This window comes from Microchirus variegatus, assembly GCF_963457635.1.
Source record: "Microchirus variegatus genome assembly, chromosome: 5".
Lineage (NCBI taxonomy): Eukaryota > Metazoa > Chordata > Actinopteri > Pleuronectiformes > Soleidae > Microchirus > Microchirus variegatus.
In genome coordinates, this window is record NC_139806.1 from 16,582,469 (window position 1) to 16,607,803 (window position 25,335).

At 40.1% G+C, this 25,335-nt stretch overlaps 1 protein-coding gene across 1 annotated transcript in view; it reads right to left on the bottom strand.

Moving 5' to 3' along the window:
• Positions 1-19,051, bottom strand: part of tnr (tenascin R (restrictin, janusin)) — a gene marked incomplete at both ends in the record, with an annotated part of 65,477 nt that extends 46,426 nt beyond the window's left edge. The window contains 10 exons of the mRNA XM_083890265.1: positions 238-416; positions 3,675-3,825; positions 6,634-6,749; positions 7,756-7,899; positions 8,034-8,153; positions 14,007-14,483; positions 16,461-16,623; positions 17,436-17,536; positions 17,639-17,846; positions 18,968-19,051. Of these exons, the coding sequence (XP_083746391.1) occupies positions 238-416; positions 3,675-3,825; positions 6,634-6,749; positions 7,756-7,899; positions 8,034-8,153; positions 14,007-14,483; positions 16,461-16,623; positions 17,436-17,536; positions 17,639-17,846; positions 18,968-19,051 (1,743 nt within the window). The remainder of the gene's footprint in view (positions 1-237; positions 417-3,674; positions 3,826-6,633; positions 6,750-7,755; positions 7,900-8,033; positions 8,154-14,006; positions 14,484-16,460; positions 16,624-17,435; positions 17,537-17,638; positions 17,847-18,967) is intronic.
• Positions 19,052-25,335: the final 6,284 nt, after the last annotated feature.

Consider the following 25,335-nt stretch of genomic DNA (forward strand, 5'->3'; position numbering starts at 1 on the left):
ACATAAAAACACCTTGACACAACTATACTTGTGAGGCCTATATGATCACCCCCGAGCGAACACTAAACCTAAAGATTAACAGTTTAAGTTGTGAGTAATGGACTTGTCAGTCCACGTAATGCATCTGTGCGATCCCATCTGTGACCACAGGTCAATATGAAATCAACATACATTCACACACACACACACACACACACACACACACACACACACACACACACAGGCACACACACTCACCTGCAGCGTGTACTGGCTGAGTGTGGGCTGGAGGCGGAAGGTGGTCCGCGGCCCCTCACCTCCCGCGAGGCCATAACGCAACACGACCTGATCGATCTTTGCTTTAGGCGGTGTCCACTCCACAAATGCCACGGTGTCTGACACATCCCGCACGATCAGCTGAGTGGGGCCATCAATCACTGTGACAGAAATAAGTATTGAGCGTCCTTTTGTTATTGTTGTGAAAAAAAGCAGAGTCACAGGGGTGTAATCGCTTCGTCAACCTTGACATCTACTGCAGCAAAAAACTTCTGAATAGGAGCAGGTAGAGTTTGACATTTATATTGAACACTTTTTGCTTTATTTAACTGTAGTTAGGTCTGCAATTCAACTGGAATACCCTTAAGATAGGCATAGCTACACTAGATATAAATAAGACGGATATAAATAGATTTATAATTATACAACAAGGATGTCAAAACACATTTTTACAGGTTTAAGATACTGTACATACCAGCTTTGTTTATAATCTTGTCAACCTAGATTTACATTGTAATTCACAGGAAGGTTAACTGGGGATTTGAGGGATACACAATATACAATTTTTGGCTCAAACATCACTAATGATATAAAAAAAAGGCCAATTAGTCAACTAACTCACGTATGAAAATGTTTTACCTCGATTAGCTTTGCCCAAATAAACCACAGTATTGCTCAAATGCTGATTAAATTAAACATAATCAAACTGTAGGTTTAATTCCAGCTTATCAATTGGACCCATTTCAGTCAACATTTCCAGGGAAGATGAAAATGAAATGATGGAAGTTAATACTGGAGCTTTTGCAGCAGTGCAGCAGCTATGGATTTGTTATCAGAAAACACTTTTCTTTGACAGCCAGCCATTTGAAACTTATCAGACCTGACACATGCTGAGGCAATGAGCTTTATCTATGCAAAGTCTAAACCACGAGCCACGATTAAAGCTCCTCCAGGCTGCAATTGCTGGAAAACAACACTTCTTACTGCGTGCGAAGAGCGGCAAAAACAATGGATGTGATGAGAAAAATATTTGACAGAAGGTGTAATCATTTCATCTCTACACAGCCTTATTGTTAAAGCATTGACACCATTATACAGAAAATAAAGTGTGAGAGAATGTGACAATTAGCACCGCATTTCATTAACCTGTTAATTACCTCTTTCTACAAAAAGCTGTTAGTTTAACAGATAACAGAAAAAAATGCAGGTGCCTTTGATTTTTCACATGAACACTTCTTGGCAAATCCCACTGCTGTTGAAAAGTGCTCAAAGCTTCAACATAAATGCCATTTAGTTATAGTGAATGATTGTTAATATGAATAATTATCCAATTAAATCTGAATAAGGTGACTTAATGTTCAACATGAGTGTTTTAAACCCCAGGGGAACTCAAGAAAAACATCACATTTCACATACAAGCTCACTGTTCCCTGTTCAAGTCTTCATTTGAAGCTTCTGAGATCTAAAAGTCAACCCTGATTCTTGATATAGAAGAAACTGGCCCCATGGGTCTCGTCCTAGAAAACATCCTAAGGGGGATAGTTGTCCCCATAGAGAACCAGTCCCTATATCAGCCATCCACTCCCTTTGGTTTTATCTGCACCTCTTCATCATGCTCTCCCTCTCTCCAGGGAAGAATAAATTGTTGTAGTAAATAATTTAGGAACTTCAAATTTGTCTTTTTCTCTGTCTTTATCCGATATGGTGACCTGCAGTGGGCTACCATGAAAAATGAATGAGAGGGCACAATGAATTATTAATCGATGCTTAATTACAAGCTATGAAATGAAGAAAGACTTGACAGGAAATTGATGATGTTTTGACTGTTTTGGATTGTTATGGACGAGGTTTGAATTGGTTCTATTGCAGCTGTCTGAGTCATCTCCCTCCTGTCAACTGGGTGAAGAGTCTTACTTCAGGGATATACAACGGTGGTGACAATAACTGCCAGGATGTTCTTTTATCTAGGTGTGAACCATATGCATCACACTTAAGTCACCCACACGTATTTGTTAATTTCACTTATTTTTACCAATAATGGACAAAATCGGGTTTGTGTCACACACACTTTTCCTGCTGCCATACTGTGCAATGTTTGAAGAGTTGCTTAAATATGGCGAGAGGCATTGTGAGAAAAAGCCAAGAAGCCTTGTGCATGAAGAGGCTGCTAAACTTTGAAATGTGCTCTCACTCCTCCGCCTCGTTATTTTACTTACTTACTACCATTATTGTCTCTGTCTAAAGCAAACACAGCAAGCCGTGGCATCTCAGGTCAGCGGATCAAGGTGTAGAGCATGAGAAGTAGACTGACGTTAGCGGCTGACAGGTCAAGGACAGGTGCCGTGAACTAGTGGGGGAGAGCTAAAGGGGCAGAGAAAGGAACTGAGCTTGTAACTGAAGGGTTGTCAGTTCAAATCCTGGGATGTTTTCAAGGGCTGGGGTGCCCAAAAAGTGCTGCCCACTGCACCTGCGCCTGACTTGTGTGTGTTCACGACTGATGTGTAAAAACAATGGTCAAAATTCACTATCAATTATTGACGTGTGTGTGCAAAAATAACTAATTCAAATTAAAGGTAAATTGAGCATCACACAGCCAACATTCCACTAATGTTAAATATAAGACCTGGGCCTCGTATTTCAAAATCCTTGTTCTTCATTGACTTAATAAGCTTTTGATTCAAACTGTGGCTGTTTTTGTCCATTTGAGCTCATGTAGAATCATGGCAGTGCAAGATGGCAGCCATGGTAAAGCAAGGCCCTTCTCCTAAGTACATATAAAAGGCTTACTCTAAGGCAGGACTATACAATTACTAAAGCAGCTGGGCCAGACATTTCCTGGAGTCAGGAAGCAGCAGGTGAGGACACATTTTAAAAGTACATCAAAAAGTGCATTAAAAATATAATGAAAGAACTAGCAATAAAAGTATTTTGGTCATATCTGTCCTTCGTACACCTCAAAGTGCACAGTATTAGCTGTAACTATTTTAAATTGTCATCTTGAGCGAACTACCGAGTGAAAAACTAGAGGACAGAAAACTATCGATGCTATCAAACTACTGTACAAATGTGTAGGAATCTTTGAGGGACAGTGAACATTTTTCTGAGTTTTTTTCTCAGTATTTCTGGTGGAACCACAGGCTGGGCCACAATGACGTTGGCTATGGGTCGCATGTGGCCCACGGGCTGTCATCTGAATAGGCTGGCTCTAAAGCTATAAATACCAAAGAGTTTTTAATTTACATAACAATAAACACTCCTACATCTTCCACATCAGATCTTTAACATTAACAGCTTTGAGGTATTGGTTGAGGTTGACTGGATCAGTTGTTTCCTTAGAGACCAAACATTTTGGGGCAAGACTGATAACATAATAACCTTAAAGTAATGATTTGTTATAAGCAGTAGATTCTTATGCTTACATGTTGTGACAGTAGCAGTCACTGGCTGACTTCGCCCCTGGTCTCGGAGTGCCACCAAGTTAACAGTATACTCTTCTCCTGGCCTTAGACCAGTCTGCACATAGGAAGTGATGGTGCTGGGCAGCTGTGCAGTCATCCCTCCATCATTGTCCTGGTGGGAAAAAAAGACAGGTAGTGGTAATAAGAGATACAAAAAAAATGGAGTGTAATACTAATGCGTGTCAGCTATTGTGTCGTTTAAATGTCTCCCAGAAGACACAAAAAACAAAAAAAATAAATCCCAGTAGACATACTTGGTCAATGATGTCATTCAGTAACGTTTGCTAACTGGATACTGAGGCTGATTTTTATTTTAACTTGTTTATATACGTCTGGATGGTTTACCACATGAAGTTTCAAAACTGTGTTAGCAGGCAAAAATTTTTTTTTTGTGCCAAAGTGATATTTTTCTGTTCTGCAGAGGCACCACTCTGTACACTACTAAAAGCCTGTCACTCATCCACACAGAGACCCCGCTATTCCCAGCTGTTCTCCGGAGAGCCAGTGTTGCACATGCATTTCCCGCAAACAGACATATGTTACACCTACTGCTGCTCCAAGATCCCCAAAAGCCTGTGCTGCGAAGGCTCGCGTCGAAAGAGAATATATAACAGCCTGCTCCTTTCCTGATTCACAACTGTAATTAGAGATGTACCATTTAATCACCTCAACTAAATTACCGAGGTGGGCAGTAACACACAGCGGTGATGTTCCAATAACAAGCGGTGTTCAATCTCAATGATAATACAGTTAAATGAAGGTAATGCTAAATTACACAAAATGAATCACCGTAATTGTATAAACTACTCCCATCTCCTGTGTGTGCTCATAATTAGTTATCATTCCCTCCGCTGACAAGACGCTCAGATAAGCAATGGTAAATGGTTCTCGTGGAAGTATTTTTATCATCACTTTAATTTTTATTGTGCCTGAGAGTGTCAAGAATGTAGATATTTTTGATTACAGAGTCATACTTATTGGATGCCAATTGGGCAAACTTGTTTTTTCAGGTAAGAAAGCGTTTCATTTTACATGTCTATCTGCAGAATGAGACAACAGAATATGATGATGGGGGGTGTCAAAGGGTTTCCATTAGAAAGACACTAATTCTATTAAATAAAAAATAAGTTGATTATGTACAGTAACGGAACACTGCTTCTGAAATAAATATATATCGCCTCTAGCATCTTGGGGAGGCAGCAGGTCTCTAAGAGAAAGATCATCACAAAACAAGCTTTATTGCGAGTGAAAAAGAGAGGATATTTGATATTATTTTAGATTTTTTATAAACTTGCTGTTATTTTTTTATACCTATACAGCAATACAAATGCTATAGAAGTGGCACCGTTTTAGCTTAATCTCTTAATAAAATATACTACACACACCACTGTAGCTCCAGGGGGATATAATGAGGAAGACAGATCATGTTTAGATGTTCATGGAATATGCCAGACACCTTTTTCCCAGGAGTGACAGAGTGAGTCACAAAGTTCAGTTTGAACAGTGCTATAGCCAAAGGCGTGAATTAACATAATTCATGTAGACATCACTCCAAAACACTTAATGTTAAGCTTTGCATCATGTGCTTTGCGCTGAGTTGAAACATAAAACAGTATGTATTCGAGTGTGGATGATGTTTTAGGGTAAGCTTCAACAAATCAACAAATATTTAACATTATTTGATTAGGTAATTAATAATTAAAATTTCACAGCTACAGCTACAAATATGAGTAGTAACATATTTATAATCCGGTTTTACCTAACAATTTATAACACAGAAACTGTGCTGGCCAAACTTCATGCCTACATCCATTATGAGACTGTCAAAATCCACAATTCCCATTGCTGGATTAGATCCACAGGTTGTGGGACTGCCAACTCATAATATGATTTCCCCTGTGGCTATAGCAAGGGAAAGAAGGCAAGTCGAGTGGAGCTAGAGGAAGCAACCTATGCAGAAACAGACAGAAAAACAGGATGAGGTGAGGGAGTCAGACAGGAGTGGAGTGCACCTTTTGGAGGTAGAGAAGAAAAAGAAAATCCAGACCTCTACCAAAGAGATGATGGATTGAAAAAAAAAGAGACATAATGATGAAAGAGTGAAAAGGTGAAGGATGCTAGAAGAAACTGAAGGAGCTGGAGAAAAAGAGGGCTAAAAGCAATCAAATTAAATCAAGAAGCAGGCAGCTCCCTCCCACCCCCCATCAAAAGATGCTCTTCCCTTACAAGTGCTTGAAATACATACAAACATCTTAACATCAGATTTAATGCCTGGAGTCTGCCTGGACCAAAGGATATTGGCCCCTGAGAACACCTTAAAGGAGGAAACCAATTACTATGAGAGGGCACAAGATTGGAGTGCTAAGACTACCTGAGTTTAATTTAGCAGGAATTAGAAAAGCGAAAGCTTTTTGCTTTCTGGGTTTAAGCCTGGCCCTGCTGTGGTTTACAAACAAGTTATTCCGGGAAAAAGCTTTACCACGTCATTCGTCTAATAGCCATTAAGCTGAGGACAATCTGCCGAAAAACCTTCGTTCACCCAGATCTTTCTGGTTCCTCCACAGAAACTCCGAAATGCATGTCTACACAGAATAGAATAGAACAGTATTGTCCCCCATTTGGAAATTTGCCTTCGACTCAGGAACATAAAATCATTAAAGGAGACGGGGAGTCAACACACAAAAAACAACACGCAGTTTAAATAAGAGATGGTCATAAAAACAATAGATATAAATAGGAGACTATTTAGTAATAGTAAAAGACAGATAGAAAAAAGATATATTCTTCACTGAATTTAAAATGAGAAAGTAAAATGTGTGTGTGTGTATAAGACTAGAGAGAAATCTGTCATTTGAAAACTTCACAGCGTCACACTGGGACTGACGGCAAACACATGCACTGAGTGTTCACACAGCTTTACCTTGGGAATGAAGCTGATCTCCCATCCATCAAAGGAGTAGTAGAATGGTTGCCAGTGGACCTCAACCGACGTCTCTGTGATGGATTTGAAGACTAAACCATCCGGATTAGAGAGATCTGCAGAGTTGATTTCAGACATGAGCGATGTGCTTTTTATTTATATTTTCCTTGAATAATTTACATCACATTTGTGTTGGGACATATTTAAAAGAAGCTTCATAACACATACTGATGATGCTTTCAGCAGAGATTAGACCCACTTCGCTGTCTTGATAAAACTTGCGCAATTGATTTTGGGAAAATAGCCATAACTCATACTTTGACCCAGTGCAACGCTCAAACGACTTTCTTCACAGGCAGATGTGGCCCTATAAATCTTCCGAGATAATCAGATTCTACAGTTTATAATTAGGTTTAGCAAAGACAACCCAACTTTTCATATCATCACTGATAAACGGTTGCATTGGGCTTAAACGCCTCAAATTGTCTTTACTACTCCTAATTGTATTACCAGCAGAAACTGCACCATTAAACTGTTTCTGCTGTATATCTGCCAGCTGTATATGAAGTGATTCCACTATTTTTTGGTGCTTTTGAAATTAGGGTCAGGTTTATTACTTATTCTTGGGCCAAATCCTGGTAATAACATCTATCGCAACTCCTAAATGAGTGCAGGTCTGAGTGTCCCCTATGTGTCCTGATTGTGCCCTCAGATCTGATCACAGAAACCACATTCAGAGGTGGTTTGAGGACGCATGTGTCCGTCTGACGAGCAGAAGTTTTATTTATGTTAGGTCTGGACGGGAACAAAAGGTGCACAGTACATTAATGGGTCGGCGAGACACTGTATTGGAATTTAAGTGACTGCAAACAGATGGTGTTAGACACTGAAAAACTTCAGAAAAACATTGAGACACAGGTTGTGTGCAAGCTTAAGAATAAGAGTATGAATCCATGAGCCATGGCCTACCTTTCAAGACAAAGGAAACATTATGAGAAATGTATTATATGGGTATTACAGCAACACTTTCTTTGTAATGGACCCAACACCTTGCAGTGAAATATACCGTGTATAGCCTCTATAGGTTATTTTTGGCAAAATGAGACACAGGACTGTACTTACATGTCCAAACAGTAATGCTGTCAGGGACACTGATACTGTTGTTGATGACAGCAAACACGTTAATGTTGTACTCCATGCCTGCTTCTAGGCCAGCGATGGTACAGGTGGTGGTGTTGCCTGGAATCCTTATTTCAAGTTGCACACCTGACAGAAAAAAAGGTACACAGATACATGGACGCAGCGGAAGAAATATGTAAATAAGCACATGTATATTTATTTTTGTATACTTATGAATAAATAAAAGGAAAGGCTGTCAGTCAATTGTTGTCTGTGTTTACCTCTGGGGCTGCTTGGTGTGTAGGTCACCAAGAAGTCCGTGAGCACTACAGACCCCTCCCACTCCAGATCAACAGTACGATCGGTCACATCTCGGACCTTTAAGTTCATGACAGGTGCCACTATGCGAACAAAAAAACACAAATACCAGTTGAGTTAAATGCTATATTTCTTTGTTTATTTTGTAACATTGAATGTCCCTCATATATTTATATATATATTTTGATTTACAAATTAATTATACGGGCCACACAGTTGGTGTAGTGGTTAGAGCTGCAGAGTTTGCATGTTTTCCCCGTGTTCTGTGGTTTCCTCCCACAGTCCAAAAAACATGCAGATTTGAGGATTAGGTACTGTAAATCACACACTATCTTGACCATAGGTGTTAGTGTGGATGAGAGTGGATGGTTGTTTGTCTCCATGTGTCCCTGTGATGGACTGGTGACCTGTCCAGGGTGTACCCCAGCTATCGCTCTATGTCAGTTGAGATTGGCACAACTCCTCCCGCGACCCTCATGTGGAGGATAATGTGGTCGAAGATGGATGGATGGATTGATTATACATAGCTTATCTAAAACTACATTTCTCAGAAAGAGTAATTATTATTATTATTATTATCCCCTGGAGCCATAGTTTTGTCTGTCGAATGAGACTGAATGTAAACAAAAAATCTGTCTCATTATCACATTCAACTCATTCCTATACACTAAAGAATTGCATACTTTTGCCAGGAAAGAATCCAATACATAATACATAACTCAGAAATGTTGGCAGAGAAATCCAACATTCTAAAAGTCCACTTTTAGTTGACTGTCACTCATTCGGGGCTGAAGCGAAGATTGTCATGCCATAAACCTGAGAGGCTCAGTGGAATGAAAATTCAGATGAATAAACAAGAGTGTCAACATATCTCTTTGCCAAAAACAGGGGGAGGAGGAGGCAGAGGCGGGTGAAGGGAATCGAGGAGAAGACAAGACAGAAAAAGTGCAAACAGTTACAGCTGAGGCGATACAGTGCAGTACAGATGCACAGTGGACAACAAATAACTGGAGGGGGAAAAGGGGCTAGATGACGTGTGCTTGATGGAAATAAATTACATTAGAAGCCAATTTAAAGAGAGCTGATGATTAAAGAAACGGAGAGGAGAGAAAGAAACAGTGAGAGCGATGATGTAATAAACAACCTCTCATCCTATTATCATCTACAGCATGTACATCCTGTGATACAGGACTGAAGGCAGGGAACCTTTAGACACTTTCAGCTACTTCTTCATACAGTGATACTTCCTTTAGACGACTTTGCTCTTTTTAAAACCCTGAACATCTCTTTCAGTTCTCACTTAGCTACAGTAGGTGTCAAATCTGCATTATCAAGTATATGAAGTAAATCAAAAGGACAGGTACGAGGGGAGTGAATGAATGTGGTCATGGAGAATTACAAAGACATTTACTGCAACAGTAAAAAAAAAAGGAAAGAAAAGAGCAGAATCTCAAGAGAGCCCTGTGGAAAAGGTTGCTCTGAAAAGTTGGACAAGAATGCTGAAAGTGAAATCTGTGACTTTACAGTCAAGATACTACAAAAACTTATTGTGTGAAAGGTCAACAACAGCCAATTAATTTGAATGCAAATGCTTGTTTATTCAATTTGAAGAAGATAAAAAAAATGACAGAAGCAACCAAACACCCTGTCAACATTTCTCAACAGCAGAATATCAAGAGCGTCTCTGACCTTTGTGTCTGGGCCACTTTCCAACTCCAACTCCTCGCATTTTTCATTTCCTCATGTAACCTCTTTGTCTTTCCCCCGTCTTAACCAAATTTCTGTTCAAGTACATTTTGTTCTTCTGGTGGAAATATCTATGGATAATTATCTTGACCCAGGTAAAGGAATATGAGGACACATCTTCACAGGACGGAGTAAATAATGCTTCTCATTTACATAAATGATAAGCTGCACTCATGCCCATACTTGTTTTCATGAATTGAAGCGCTCAGGCACGTATGCTTCTCAAGTTATAGTTGTTGAAAGTTATTCAAGTTATGGAGTTTAATCACTTAGCCATCTAACAGATTCAGGAAAATCTACTGAACTAAATCCTTGATGGTACAACTGCAGCTGACAACAGAGGTCAGTGCTTCATTAAAGGAGTAACTTACCTTCAGGCTACTTCAGGCACTAAACTTGCCAAATTGCTGAACTGACTAAATTGAAAATGTATTCAATATAATTCTAATGAGAAATTTCTGATAGAAGATCTTTGCCTGCTTGTTGCCTGCAAATATCCCCCAAAAATGATGTAGTGTTATACTGTAAATGAATGAGATTTAAGTGTTGTGTTCTGCTTTGTAAAGACCTATGGGATTTCTTTCACACAGATGCAAATTTGATTTTGTAAGCTCCACAATCTGATAAAGCATCATTAGAGGTTTGCTACACGATCAAACCTCCATTCATTTTGATTGGCAAAGCAGCAGCTCAAAAACAGAAACACACACAGTCAAAGACATGCAAATACACACTCTGAAGGGATTTTTTCACAAGCTATGACGCAATTTGTGTCAAAGTAGACATCCCCCCGATGCTGAGGCAGACACAAAAACACAAATTATTCAAATTGTGCCTGTAAATATGCAATTAGCCTTATATGTCTTAACAGGAAGAGACATTCTCTTCAGACGAATGAGGGGAAAAAACTAGAAAAAAAATACATTTTAACAGAGAAACAAAATGCAGAAACCTCAGCAACAGTAGGGTATTTTCATGTAAAAAATAATAATAATACTATACCTTATATGGTTTGTTTTTCATGTAGGTGTGAGGTTTTAATTTTTTTTATTTAACCTTTATTTAACCAGATAAAAGACCCATTGAGATCAAGATCTCTTTCACAAGGGTGACCTGGCCAAGAAAGGCAGCAGCACACATCAAAAGTTAAATAAGAAGCAGGAAATGCAACATTTACAAAACAAAACATTGAAATATAAAATTGCAAGTAGATAAACATAAAGTGCAGTTGTGATCACAGTAACGATTTAAGTACATAGACACTGTTCAAAGGATTTCTGTTGTCTGTCTTTTAAGATGGAGCGGAAAGCTCCTAATGAAATAAAAGCCGGCATTTTAAGGTTACATTAAGTAAAAATTGTGTGATGTGGTGAAATGGCATATAACTGCCAATGACGCATGTTACACAACTCAAAACGTTTATCTGTCTAATAATATAACTGATGGAAATAAAACTACTCACATATTTACTTTATGTGTCTGTATGTGTGATGGTACACTTTAAAGTGCTTCTTTTTTTATAATTTGCTGCAAAGAAATAAAGTACACACTGTTTAGATAAAGTTTATTGATGTTCTAAAGCCATGGTTCCTTCGGAAATACTGCACTATTTGTATATACCAAGGTATGTGATCGGAATGGAGCTGAGGAATGTTGACTGGAGGGCGTAGAAAATGAAACAAATAACAATTAATAATTAATTCAATTAAAACAATATTTTGTTTGGCCCACGGTTGCTGTAGTGGTTAGCACTCTTGCCTTTGCAGCAAGAAGACCCGGGTTCCTGGGTTCGAGCCCCGTTTGGAACAAGGGCCTTTCTGCAAGGAGTTTGCATGTTCTCCCGTGTGTGCGTAGGTTTTCTCCAAAAACTCTATGGGGATTAGGTGAACTGGTCACTCTAAATTGACCATTATTCAGAAAAAAATGGTTGTTTGTCTCTATATGTGGCCCTGCGATGGACTGGCGAACTGTCCAGGGTGTACCCCGCCTATCGCCCAATGTCAGCTGAGATAGGCACAGCACCCCCCCGCGACCCTCTGGTGGAGGATGAAGCGGTAGATAATGGATGGATGGATGGATTTTGCTCCATTTTCATCTTATTTCACGATATCTGTGTGAGGAAGCCTATGAGCCTATGATCTTATTGGGAATAAATCAGCCTTTTGTGAAAGGTTTCTGAGAGCTCCATATTTTATCAGGTACTTGGTATAAAAAGTTTTTTCGACTGTTCTAAAGCAAAGCAGGGCAATACAATATAGATATCTCGTCGGATATCAACACTGGTGCTATATGACAGACGTAAATGTCTCTTGTCGCCACAGTGTCACTAAGAGGATGTCAACAATGTGAGGGTGTCATTGCTGGTTGAGAAATGCAGCATCAGAACTGAAAATGAAAGTGATGGAGAAATAATTTCCACCTGAATGACACTCTCAGGCAAAAGTCTTTGCTTTGAGTGAATGTTTTTTTCCCAAGTAAAAATACTCTATCTTACCTCCAAGCTTCAAACCATAATATTCAAATTCAACAGCTTCCATTATTTCTCATAGTGGAGAGGTGGGGGGGAATACAGGACACCACAATTTAAGCCAAATGCATCCCATTTTCTACAGCTCATAATAACATAAAACACTTAAGCCTGTCCCCCTACAGGTCTCTGGCAACTGAAATGCTTCATTTTGTATTCAGCAACCTATCCTCTACAAGTATTGGCTATTTAGCCACTAATTGCACAGAAATAAGCAATCCACTCTGCCTCGTTTGGTGGAGATATTAAACTGGAGGGCAGTGCTGAGGAATCAGCCTTACTTATATGATTTGCAGTCACCGTCTCTCTATCTCCTGCTCCTCTGCCTGTCCTCATTTGTCTCTTTGTTGACAGCTGCCTTAAACAGAAGAGGAGGATCTGATATTTTGGCGTGGAGAATTTCTCTGAACAAAGGCAGGCTCAATTACTGCAAGTCACACGTCACACCACCTGCACTTGAAGCACAGATGGATTTGTTACCCAAGGATGCTCACACACAGAAAACAGCAGGGCTGAGTCTTGTGTTTTCAGACCTGTCAAGCTACACTTCAATCCCAGAAACAGAAAAATAACGGTGCAGTCAAAGAGTTCTATGTAAAATCTACTTTGGAATACAAAACCTCACAAGGTGGTTGGATTAAGATCTTGTTTTACTCAAATTAATGTTGTGCTGCTGATGAAACTCAGACACTTGTACAATACCTGGGGTTTATGCAGTGCTGGTATAGCAACATATATTCTGTTATACAATATAATGTGGGCCTCACAGTTGGAAGGTCGGCAGTTCGTATCCCGATTTGGGTGAGGGCCTTTCTGTGTGGAGTGTGCATCTATATGTTGACCCTGTGATGGACCGGCAAGCATTTGCAAGTTATTCTGCTTTCTCTTTTTTAAAACATATTTTGAGTTTTTGACGTGTTATTGGTCATTTTTTAAATATCCCTTTGACATTGGGGGAATGATGATGGACAATTTATAGGTGTTTTTTATAAATTAAATAACTTTTTTCTTAGCTCAGCAACGATATAATTCGATGTATGTTTGACAGATGGTGTTTACACAGAGCTTTTGGATCTTAACTCCATAAAAATCCAATCTAAACGTCATATTCATGACTTCTAAAAGCACGAGAGCATCGAAAACTCTCTTTTATGACAGAGCCTTAAGGGAAAACGCATTTTACTATTTGTTGGTGTCATTTATCAAAAGTTAGCTTTCTTACATTTACCTGTAGAAATACTCCCACACTGTAAGTAAAGAAAGACATTTTCTGAAGGATATTCTGTAGACTGTAATGTGAGGTGGGCATTCAGGTTTAGCACCCAAATAACCTCAGCAATAGCACCAGCCGTTCATGAACAGAAAATGTGCCCACATTACAGGTCATCACTCTTAGTAATGAATGCAGTCCATCTAATGTTGTGGCTGTAATTTATAATGAAGCTTGTTCTTCTGCAGAATTCTGCTTTAAGTGTTTGAGGGTCACAGCGTGTCACAGTGAAATCAGTTCAGACTGAATGGCTGCTCTGAGTTACTTGATCTTATTCACACTGACAGTGAGCGTTAAGGGAGGACAACTTCTTTATGAGAGACAAACTAGTTTTTGTAGACGACAACAGTCAGAGGATTAAACTGGAGTGAAGGATAAAATATAATAGCCTACCAGAGTTGCAGTCATCTCCAGCGAAGCCATCCTGGCAGACACAGAAGCCTTCCTTGCACACTCCTTTCTTGCTGCAGTTGTTGGCACAGTACACCAGCGAGCAGTCTTCTCCCACATAGCCAGGTCGGCAATGGCACGTCCCATTGATGCACAGCCCCTGGTCCGAGCAGTCATTGAGACACCTCCCAACCATGCAGTCTTCTCCAGTGAAGGACTCCTCGCACACGCACTCCCCGTCGATACACAACCCGCGGCCCGAGCAGTCCGAAGGGCACCGTGGCTCCGAGCAGTTGTCGCCTCCAAAGTCACGGTCGCACACACACTCCCCTTCGACACACACACCCTGGCCGGAGCAGTCGTCTGGGCAGCGGGGCTCAGAGCAGTTTTTGCCACTCCAGCCTTCTTCACAGATGCAGCCACACAGGTCAAAGCTAAAGCTGCCGTGGCCACTGCAGCCCGGGACAAAATCCAAACGACCTGGAGAAAACATACATGTCACTTTTTATTTCTATTGCTAAGTCTTTATAGAAAGGCATCTATGATTATTATTGGCCCTACTCATATTTTTTTTATGATGAATTTCAGCAATGCACGATAGACTGACTGTGAGTAAAACAAAGCAAAATAATTCGGTTTAATACAAAGGCAGCTCAAAAGGTGAGTCGGTTTATTTATCCCTTTAACACCTAAAGCCTCAAAAAGTCTGTCTGGACTTTTTTCTTTTTCTTTCTTATTTTAATCATAAAAGGGCCAGAAAATGTATTGTGAGTAAGTGCTTTTGCCCATTTTTCCAGAATAACTTTAAATATCTGGCAGTTATTTACAATTTACTGCATGTTAAAATACAACAATTTAAATCAAAAAGACAAAACAAACTGTAGTTGTACATGAACACCAGAGTGTGTGTGTTAAATTTACAGTTTAAAACATTTACAATTACATGCTTTGAGGTTCTGCGTCGTTTTTCCCACTTGACACGTGACAAAGACGCTGATACGCCGGCGTCCTGCAACAGCCCGAGTGAAATTAACGTACTAACCACGGGTTGGCTTTTACGTGCAACTTCTCAGCTTTCAGAAATCGTTTGAATTTTGCATAAACTGTCGTGTAATTACGGTAATGCAAAGTGCGCTTGCATGGTGTTAAAGGGTTAATGAATGCACTTGTACGTTATCCTTACCAATCCTAGACTGCATATCGTCTAATCTGCTAATGTGACATTATCGACTTGTGTAAAGTTTTTTTTTTGTTTAATCTGTCCACATTCTCATATTTAGCTGTGTTCTAGTCTTGTACTCAAATATGGATACGTTAACGTGCCCCTTAATTCAATTGCTATTCAATTCAAACATTAAATTGAATAGCATAACATTTGGACACACCTACTCTATTTAAGTGTTTTCTTTATTTTCATGACTATTTACATTGTAGATTACTATGAATGAACACATATGGAATTATGTAGTAAACAAAAAAGAGTGAAATAACATTCTCTCGATGAGCTTCATGAGGTCGTCACCTGACAGGTTTTCCCACAGTCTTGCTCGGCGTTCCCAGAGATTTTGAGCACTTGTTGGCCCTTTTGCCTTCACTCTGCAGTGTGTCCAAACTTTTGACTGGCAGCATATATCCAAATATATATAAAACCAATTAACGCCTCAAAAATAGAAAACCTCCCATCAAATCAACCCTTAAGAAAGGTTTTACATTTTGTGACAGCAATAAAACAGCTGGGCTTCACTAAATTGGTCACGATTTGCATTTTAAAAGGGTAATCATTTCATCATGAACTCTTTTCATATGAAATATCTAATCTGCTTGGGAGAAGCAGTTGTCAGGACATCAATGAAAACCTGTCTCATTCTGCGTGCATCCTTCCTGCCACTGCCCTCCCTAACTGGACATCTCATCCTCATTCTGATTCAGATTGTGACTGCTGCAGATAATCACATTCTCACCACAGACAAGGAGCATTTTCAGACAAAAAAAACTATTTGAATGTGTTGATGGTGTCAATGGAGTAGATCCTTTGACCATAATATCCCACAACTCTATCCATTCCGGTTTCAAAATGTAATGTCTGCGTCTTCTGGACAAAATATTAATCAGTAGCAATGGTTTCCTCCACTCCTTTTAGACTGAGACTGTGCAGCAGCACAATGGAGTTTGCCCCCAGGCATCAGTATTCTGCTGCTGCTGCTGCATCCTCTCCATGCATTGTATAAACAGTATGTTTTGCCCTGATTTCACTTAAATAACATGTTTCTTTAATCTTCTTGCCACCAATTAGACTGCCTGTCCTGAAGGATTTTCAAACAGTTCATGGTTTTGCCATACAAATTATACGTATTATTTATTTATTATTATTATAGAAAAAGTAAAAAAAAAAAAAGGTAAAGAGGCTTACACTGAATAAACAAAAACCTGCTTGTGCTTTTTGTTATTGTTACTCACCCATGGCTGAGCTCTCTCCACAGCATCCTGATCCACACTGAGCTCTGAGCATGGAAACTTCTCTCTCGAGCATCTCTATCCTGGTGGCTAGCTGCTGGATTGTAGCCGTCACTGCACAACCACATGCAGCTTTTGGGATGTTGATGCGGTGAGTAAATGTGACCTGTTAAAGAAGACAAATTAAGAAATGTATTTAAAAAGTGCAACTAACCTCATTTTAAACACACACACACACACAAAGAAATTATACCTCTGCACCTGGGACCACGCTTTGGTCTCAATCCAGCTTCTCTAATCTCGAAGCCACATAGCATCCCAGTTTAAACAGCCCAAAATAAACCAAATAAATCAAAAGAAACCTCCTGCAGTATGATACACTTATATGCACAAATATGTTATTTTCAGAGGAGACAGTTTTACCTGATTTCAATTTGTGATTTCACACATTACACACTTTCTACATAGAATTGAATGGCTGCACTCAGCGAAAGCTTGGCCCCAACTATCTCTGTCATTGTTCCCGGTGAAATAAATGTTCATCGTAAATGTAAATCGCTGTGTGGGATGAAACAGATGTTGTCCTTCCAAAATGATTCCATGCCACAGGAGAATCAATTAACTACCCTCACATCTTATTCCCTCTCCACACTTTCAGGCTATCTCTTGCTTCTCACAAGCTGAAAACGGTTGGGCTTTACATGCTCTGGTTGGACGGATATATATCCCTGCAAGAACCAACCAAAACAGACCACTTTCAGACTAACATAATTTCCATAAATTGTTTTTCAAGTCCTGGGTGACTTGCTAAAGTTATAACATATTGAATACGGCAGCTGCTTGAAGATGAATAGCATAACCTACATTGATTTAAAGTGGAGCTGGAGCACTTTTGCTTCAAAAGAGAGTCAAAGCAGCGTAACAGCTTGTCTTTATAATGCAGGGGACATCGACATGCAAAAAAACAAAAAAAAACACCTGGCTGTCAGTATCCAGAGTCTGCTCAGTGTATTCTGGAGGCCCAGTTGGATCCATGGGTCCCTCCACAGGGGGTTTGGAACCCAGCTCAGCACGTGACCCTTTAAATTAATAAAAAAATAAAAACATTGTGCATCTCCAGGACAGCAGGTTAATATTCAAAGTGAGCTTACAGCCAAACACATTCGATGAAATGACCTCACCGTCGGGTGGACTGGATGCGTCCAGGTCCACGGAGCACAGAGACTCTAAGGGTACGTTTATGTTGTAGACGTGGTTAAAGACCACAGGTTGCTCCCGCAGTGTCTGGTTGGTCAAGGAAGTGAGCTGATCCTCCCCCAGGGTCTGTCTCCTCACCCGGGTGGTACGAACCAGCTTGTTGTCCCCTGATGGAGCGGCACACGCAGCACCCTGGAGAAAAAAGAAAATATGAAACAAACAGCAACAACAAAAAAAAGACACTTCACATGGTTTTGACTCAAGGGTTTCCAGTTTTTTTTTTATTTTCTCCTAACTTGAGTTTACAGAATGATGGAGTGAAGAGAGGGAATAGAACCCAGGGGACACAAAACAAGATGACACTAATAAAAAGTACATAAAGGATTTCCTCTGGCTGCAAAACTGACAAAACAAACAATTTCCAGGTTAAGAATTCAGCTCATTTCCAAAGGACTACGGCATTAATTCTGTATTTTAAGAGGGTGCTTTCTTTGTGGACGGCACACCTGAGAGAATTTCATTTTTACATTTTTCAGTAGTACAAATTACAGTAGTGCAACAAGCAGGCAAGTTTATGACACTCACAGTGTCACCAAGTGACATCAAGCAATACCTGAATACAAACAACTCTGTGTGGGAGATGATCTGTATTTATCAGTTTGGATAGTTGTATTAATTAACCTTGCAAATTAAAATGTATTTGGTAGAATATTTGACTAAAGATACAAGAACACTTATGCCAAAAAACATTGTGTGAGAACAAATTAAGTCTCAACTGAACTTATTCCTTATGATACGTCTACGACCAGCACCTACTCCAACATATAGAGAGATGGTGTTTCTTTATTTCTGTCTCCATCATAGATGCCGACTTCCTGTAACATGCCGTTTCTCTTTTAGTAGTCTTTTAGTACGACGCATGTAGACGTCAAATACATATATATTTCACAGGGAATTAGTCCAGACATTCTCACTGTTGAGAAAGGAGAACGTGCATTTGTTTACATCTGTCTAAAATCAAGAACCATTATAGTAAACATCCAGTATAATATGGGGTATGTGGGGTCATTTTAGACAGAGATGTAGAGGCAACAACAAATATGACAACATATATGAAATATAATAACACAACTAAAGCATGCACGGAGTCTAGAAATCATTTCTCTTTGATACTCAAACTAGCCAGGACAGATGTTGAATGGATATGCGCTTGGCGTCAAGTGATTTTCATGGCTGTAGATTGCACATAAATAATAAATATGGAAAAAGCCCTGGGCATCTGCACAGAGGTATTGTGTCTGAACACATTTTACCTGTAGAGCAAGGAAAATAGCCAGAACCAGGAGCCAGCCAGGTGTGGGCACAGTGGCCCTGTGATGCTGCAGAGAGAGTGGCATGCTGCGATGAAAATTCACTCCTCTTTTTTACTCAGACCTGTGGAGAAGGCAGATGTAGCAGAAAATGCAGGTGTTGAGGAAAAGGTGAAAATAAAAAGGCAGACAGTGGTGGTGGTGATGTCTCGTCTACATAAAAATGCACAAAAAAAAACTGTTGCTGTTCCAGTGCAGCTAGTACTGTGCCAGAAAGGCAAAAACCTGTGTGTGTGTGTATGGGGGGGGGGGGACATTACCATCAGCTTATCCTCTGCAAATGGTAAATACATTTGTTTGATCTGATGTAAAATAATTGGCTTTAAAAAAGGAAATAAAAGAAATTCCTCTTGGGATTATGGAACCGACTAAGAACCTTTGAATGCATTTCACTGCGCGATACCAAATATTTGATCTAACCACTTGGGAGGAATGCAGAAATATTGCTCAGGGAGAGAGTTGATAGATGGGTTTCAACAGAGACGTGGTCTGAGTGATGCTGCAATCCCCTCTCTATTGAGTGGGGAAATGACAACAGGAACGTACTAAAATGAAGCCTGCACAGAGGGAAAAACTGAGGCAGATCCTAAGAAGCACTCTTAAAGTGGCTATTTGAATACATATACTGGATTTCTGCGGCTGGAAAAGGCGATCCTCATTAACCCATGAAGATGTTTTATCGTACACAAGGTTATACAGAACTGAGAAGTAATGTGCAAGTTCACGTGTTTCACAAAATGTTAAGCACAACTCCCTTTAGTTTGAATAGCTCACGCGCGTGTGTGGGCAGAAAATGGTCTTGTAGAGAAAAGAGAAAATCTCACAGATGATCTTCTGTACTCTGTATTCAAGAGGCCCTTTCATCACAGCGATGCACCTAATGGTGGTGAAACAGACTATTGCACTCAGATACTGTTGTGACAGCCAGATGGAAGTCTTCTTGTCACACCCAACTGGCTCGGGCTTTTTGATCACTTATGGAGAAAATGTTGAAACGTCAGTGTATTTGCACATAAATGAAAAACCGAATGAATCCCAGTGTGTGTGTGTGTGTGTGTGTGTAAAATGTGTGTCATTTTAAAGTCCCTCTCATTCAAAACAATTGTTTTTAGATGCATTCTCAATACCAAAGACTTTTAACTTTTCAGGACTTTTTTGTTCGCACAAAGACGAAGAACTCCGGGTGCAAACGCACGTGTGTGTTTCTGTATGTGTGTAGTAAACGGAAACACATAAAGGCTGTTGACATCTGCAGTATATCATAAAAGAGCCATTGGGGAAAGATAGCCGGTCATATGTTACAATCTGCGGCATGCCTCGCTTCAGCCATTGCAGCTAATGTTTTTCGAAACGACTTTGGCCTTGTTGGAATAAACTGCCAACCGATATCACCCACCCAAATGCTAAATATATAGAAAACGTTCCACTTTGAAACCTTCCCTCAAGCGCGCAGCTGCTGTCCGAACACGACGCAAGCCGTTAAACTGCTGAATTCGCAGAATAAATGAGAAGCATGCAGATGGTGATGGAGTGAGATGGACAAAACCAACCGGAACCATGTTGTTCAAATTCATTAGTTATAGTGCAGTTGCTCTTTGGCTGGCTTTAGCAAATGCTTTGGCTCCTTAAAAGACGTGACGGAGATAAAGGGCACAACATGGATGATTCACTTCCTGTAACAAGGAGAACAGAACTCGAGCACAATCCCCAATGTCTTTGTTTGAATGTTAACAAACGGTTTTGAATCAGGGCCGTCTGAATTTTCAAATCCACTCTTTTTACAATTTGTACAATTAACCCATGGTGATATATCAGTCAGGCTGGTACCTCTTTTCTACAACAAACAAATTGAAGTAAATATAGTTGAACCATGTCATAAAAGTGTCACGCAACCTTTATATCTCCCATAAAGGTCTCATTAATGCATGCAAAGTGTTTCCCTGTCACACTGCCTTTAAACAGCTGCCAAATACAGACTTGTACATCAATACAACACTATATACAGTATACTATTGACAGTGATGAATGTGTGAAAGAGGTTCAAAGTCATTGGGTCATGGTGCAGGTATTTTCCACACACACACACACACACACACACAGCGAGTGTTTTCATGAAGCCTCAATTAAGTACAGGCCTTTTCAGTGAGATGAAGTGAATTAACATGCTTTAGGCATAAAAACTCGCTTCATTTACTCACTTCTATTCAGGACTCAGATGGACTCGAGAACCACAACACAATACCCAGAGTGAGTACACTTGAATGCACAGTCGGAAACACAAAAACACAAAAAAGGTAGGTGTTGGCTTTAATTTTAATAACATCCAAGCTGTGTTCATGGTAATTAGATCTGTCAGCATATAACTTCTCAAGCTACACAAGCTTTCTATTCTGGGAGTTGAGTATGAGGCTGGAAAGGGTGTCGTCGCCGCTCATTTTCAAGAGGCGTGACCAGGAAAATGCCTCGGTATAAAATTGGATAAACCTACAAACCAATGAACCAGATGATGTATGCAGATCGAGGAAAAACATATCAACTGTGCTTGATGTGGTTTTTCTCGGAGCGATGGCCATCTAGTAACAGCGTCATAGAGGAGCAAGTCACTTAAAATGGAAGCAACGGCCGAATCGAAAGACGGCTGCACTTCGGTGGCTGATGTATACAAAAGCTGCTGCATCCCTGTCCACCAACTCAGACAACGCTATTGGTCATTTGCAGCAGCGTCAGTGGATCACAATTCATAGTTACGTTTTTAAAATAGGCTCCCCTAGTGGTTGTACAAATAACAGCAACCTGGTATCGTTTACTGTCATTTACTTTTTAATAAGCCGTGGTGTGCGGTAACTGTCAGCTGAATATGTCTGTGGTTGTGGTATTTGTATGAGTATCATCTTATAATTAACTTGTTTTCCAACCTAATAACTTGACTGACAAACGGATCGTAATCGTGACGTAAATGCTTTCTTCTTCTTCGTTTTTGGAGTTGACAGATACTCAATACTGATCTGTCTGATCTGTCACTTAATCTGAAAAACTTTAGAGCGAATAAGATTGCACACCTTGCACTGTGAGGATCGAGAAGGCTAGAAGATGCTAAATAAACATAACCCTATCAGGAAAAGTACCCACAGACAATTGTCTGGTTGAGCCTTATTGACACTGCCTCTTCCTCAGTGATGAACTTTGCTTTGGTGCAGAGTGCACAGTGAGCTCTGTCAACTGAAACTCATTAAAAGTACAACATTTCAAATAGAAATAGACTACATTTCGTGGTAAATGTTTCTTCACACTCAGTCCACTTTTAATGCATGAAGATGCGGAGTAGGCAGGGTGTCTATAACACTCAGGGAATTCAGGGATTAGTGGAGTTTGTGTTTGCACTCACCAGGTCAAAAGCTCACACTGAAACAGGCTTAATGCTTTGTGGCTCTAACCAAGCAATTTAAAGAATTGCTTATCCTTCTCTCTTGATTATATGTTGACCAACTGAACCTTCACATACATGTACGTTCGCTAAACGCTAAACTGAGTCTATCTACCTCATAAAGGGTGTTGTTATAATCATTATAAAGAAACCTGATAGATAATGTCATAGCTGATTTTGTTTTGTTTCAGCGGATGTCACTTTCATGTTTCTTGAGTTATCTGGAGATGTCCCACTGAGCTCTTATTGACCTACTTCTGTTTCTCCTTCCTAGATGTTTTCCAACGACCTCTTGAGTTGACAGCTTTTTTTTTTCTTCTAATATTTCTCTTGCAGATGAAGCTGCCACTGACAGCGTGATTCCTGTTTCTCTCTTTATTCACCAAAACCTCTGTCTGACATCAACTGCAACTCTCTTCAAATTACAAATTTGCTGATTTTAATCTTTCCTGGAGCAGTAACGGAACCCATTGACCCTGTCCGCACAATACCTTCAGTTGGAGCTGGCAGTTTGAGTTAACAAGCAAGTTAGGCAATATCCACTGACTGCACTGCGCATCTCTCAAGCAGGAGGATGGTGGCTTTGTCCTTTATAAGTGACTGTCCAGTTGCTTGTTGTTGGGACTTTAAGAGTGCATTCCGTGTGTTAGATTCTAAATAAAGTACATTTCCCATGTTCAGCAAAACAAAGGAAAATCCAATCAATGAAGTAAAAGTCAAGTCCAGTCAATACTCAAGCTGAGTATTAGCTATAAGCTGAGAAGAATTAGCTCTTTATCGACTGAGTCGGTCAAAGAAAACTAATTGGCAACTGTTCTAACGCGAGATTAGTTCTCATATCAGTTTTGAGCTAAATGTCAAATATTTAATGGTTAAAGTGTCCATTATGTGACAGTTTGCCACTTTTCAGTCTTTGGGTTAGGACAGTAGGTCGATTCCAAAATGTTACTTGAAGGCATCATCACGGACACAATTTTCTTTTAGTTATTGTTGGGTTTACTTTTTTATTTGATGAGGACAGAACAGACAGAAATCATCAATTCTTCTGCTGTTTTCCTTATTGTTTGTTTGTTTGTTAAACAAATCAAACAGAACTTGGCAAAAACAAACGTGCTGCTGTGCGCTAGTGTAACAACATGAATTTCCAAGTTGTGGGACTAATAAAAGATCTTATCTTATTCATCTTGTATTATTGAGCTCAGAAAAAATATAGCATGTTGGCAAGTATCAGGGACTATTATCAGAAAAAATATATTTTTTTTAGTTTTGGGTGGTGGTCATAAAGGGTCGCACCAGTGTTGACACCGTTTTCATTGCATGTGTGATGTTATCTGCTGTTTGAAGCAACAGAAAGACAACATTTTTTATGACCACAAGAACATTTACAGTAGCTATGAGCACTACTTCTCCCCCCCCCCCCTCCCCACACAACTATAATGATTCTCCAACCACAAAGGAGTGAAAGGAGCCATGATTTGTGGGAGCGTATTGCTCCTGCAGCTCCTCAGTAGAACAGAGTGGATGTTGAAATCAACAGCGGGTCATGACATTTTCATTCCTGCGGATTTTCATTCAAAATGCACTGTGCCGCCTGGGACCGTAGCCTCAGAGGTGCTGCATCAACACACCATTTTCTTTTTTTGTTAAATCACCAACATAAGATAAATAAATAATAAAACACAAGGGAAAGTCCAATACAATAAACAAAGGGAAGTTGTATGTTACTAAATTAACACTAATTACTAGATACTGATAGAAGAGATCTTATCTAGTCCGCTGCACCATGAATGAGGAGCTAACACTGATGCCGCTTCCCACACACTGCTTGTGATTAGCCTCTCTGTAAAAAATATGTGCGTAGGTGTGTGTATGGGCCTGTGTGTTTTGATAGTTAAGGATCCACATGAGATTAGCATCCCCATTAGAATACAGAGTTATATGCACTGGAAAGCTTCCTCGACTCTCTCCCTGTGTATGTGTGTCTCACTAGGTCTCACCAGGGCCGCAGGGCTTTTTAGACTGTTGCCTCTCCACTAAGTGCTTGCCATCTTCCCCTGTACACATATATCTCAATCTGCGAGTGTGGTCTCTATCCTCATTCTAGCCTTGGCGGAGGAGCTCAACGAGAACAGATAAGTTAGCCTTGGGAACTGCTTGCTGTCACTATCCCTCTACGAGTCAAGAAAAGAAAGCGTATATGAAGCATTTGTCTTCTGTAATCCGGCGGCGATGGTTATCTCCAGCGCGGCTCCAGGTACTGAGTCACAATGTCGGTCAGAGAGACTCTGTAATCATGAGCAGTTGTTGCATGGGGGAGGCTTCAAGTGCTGGTTTTGGTTTACGATGCTGCTGGCTGGATGCTGGTCTCTGGTCCGAAGAGGGGGTGTAGGAGTGTGTTGGGGACATCCATCTGCTGATATCTCGTCTCTGCTCAGCAGCATCACACCACTGTGTCACAAAAAGTGGAGAGTGGCCAAGTGGAGAATTTACTGATGTACTCATTTTCTTCCTCACCCTTTTAGTCGTCTTGCTCCCTCGCCGTCTGCCTTCCCTTATTTGCAACTCACATTATTTCATTATCTCTTTTTATCCTTTTCGCCATCTCCTTTTATCTCACTGACAGGGTTTTCATTTTCCATCCTTCTCTTAGGATTTCCTTATCCCTAAATTAAATTTGCTCCCACTGTGTGAGGTAATATGTTGTATAATGATGTGTAAAAATATTATTTCGTGGCCGATTCTCTGGCTGGAAGTCACCCACTGCAGAGATGAAGAGACCAAAGTCTCTCACTACTTCATTCTTTGCTGTCCCTCTCTTTCTCTGGCAGCAGCCCTGTTATCCCCTCCTTGCTCGCCCTTTGGAAGTAAAGTCATAACCTCTATTTGC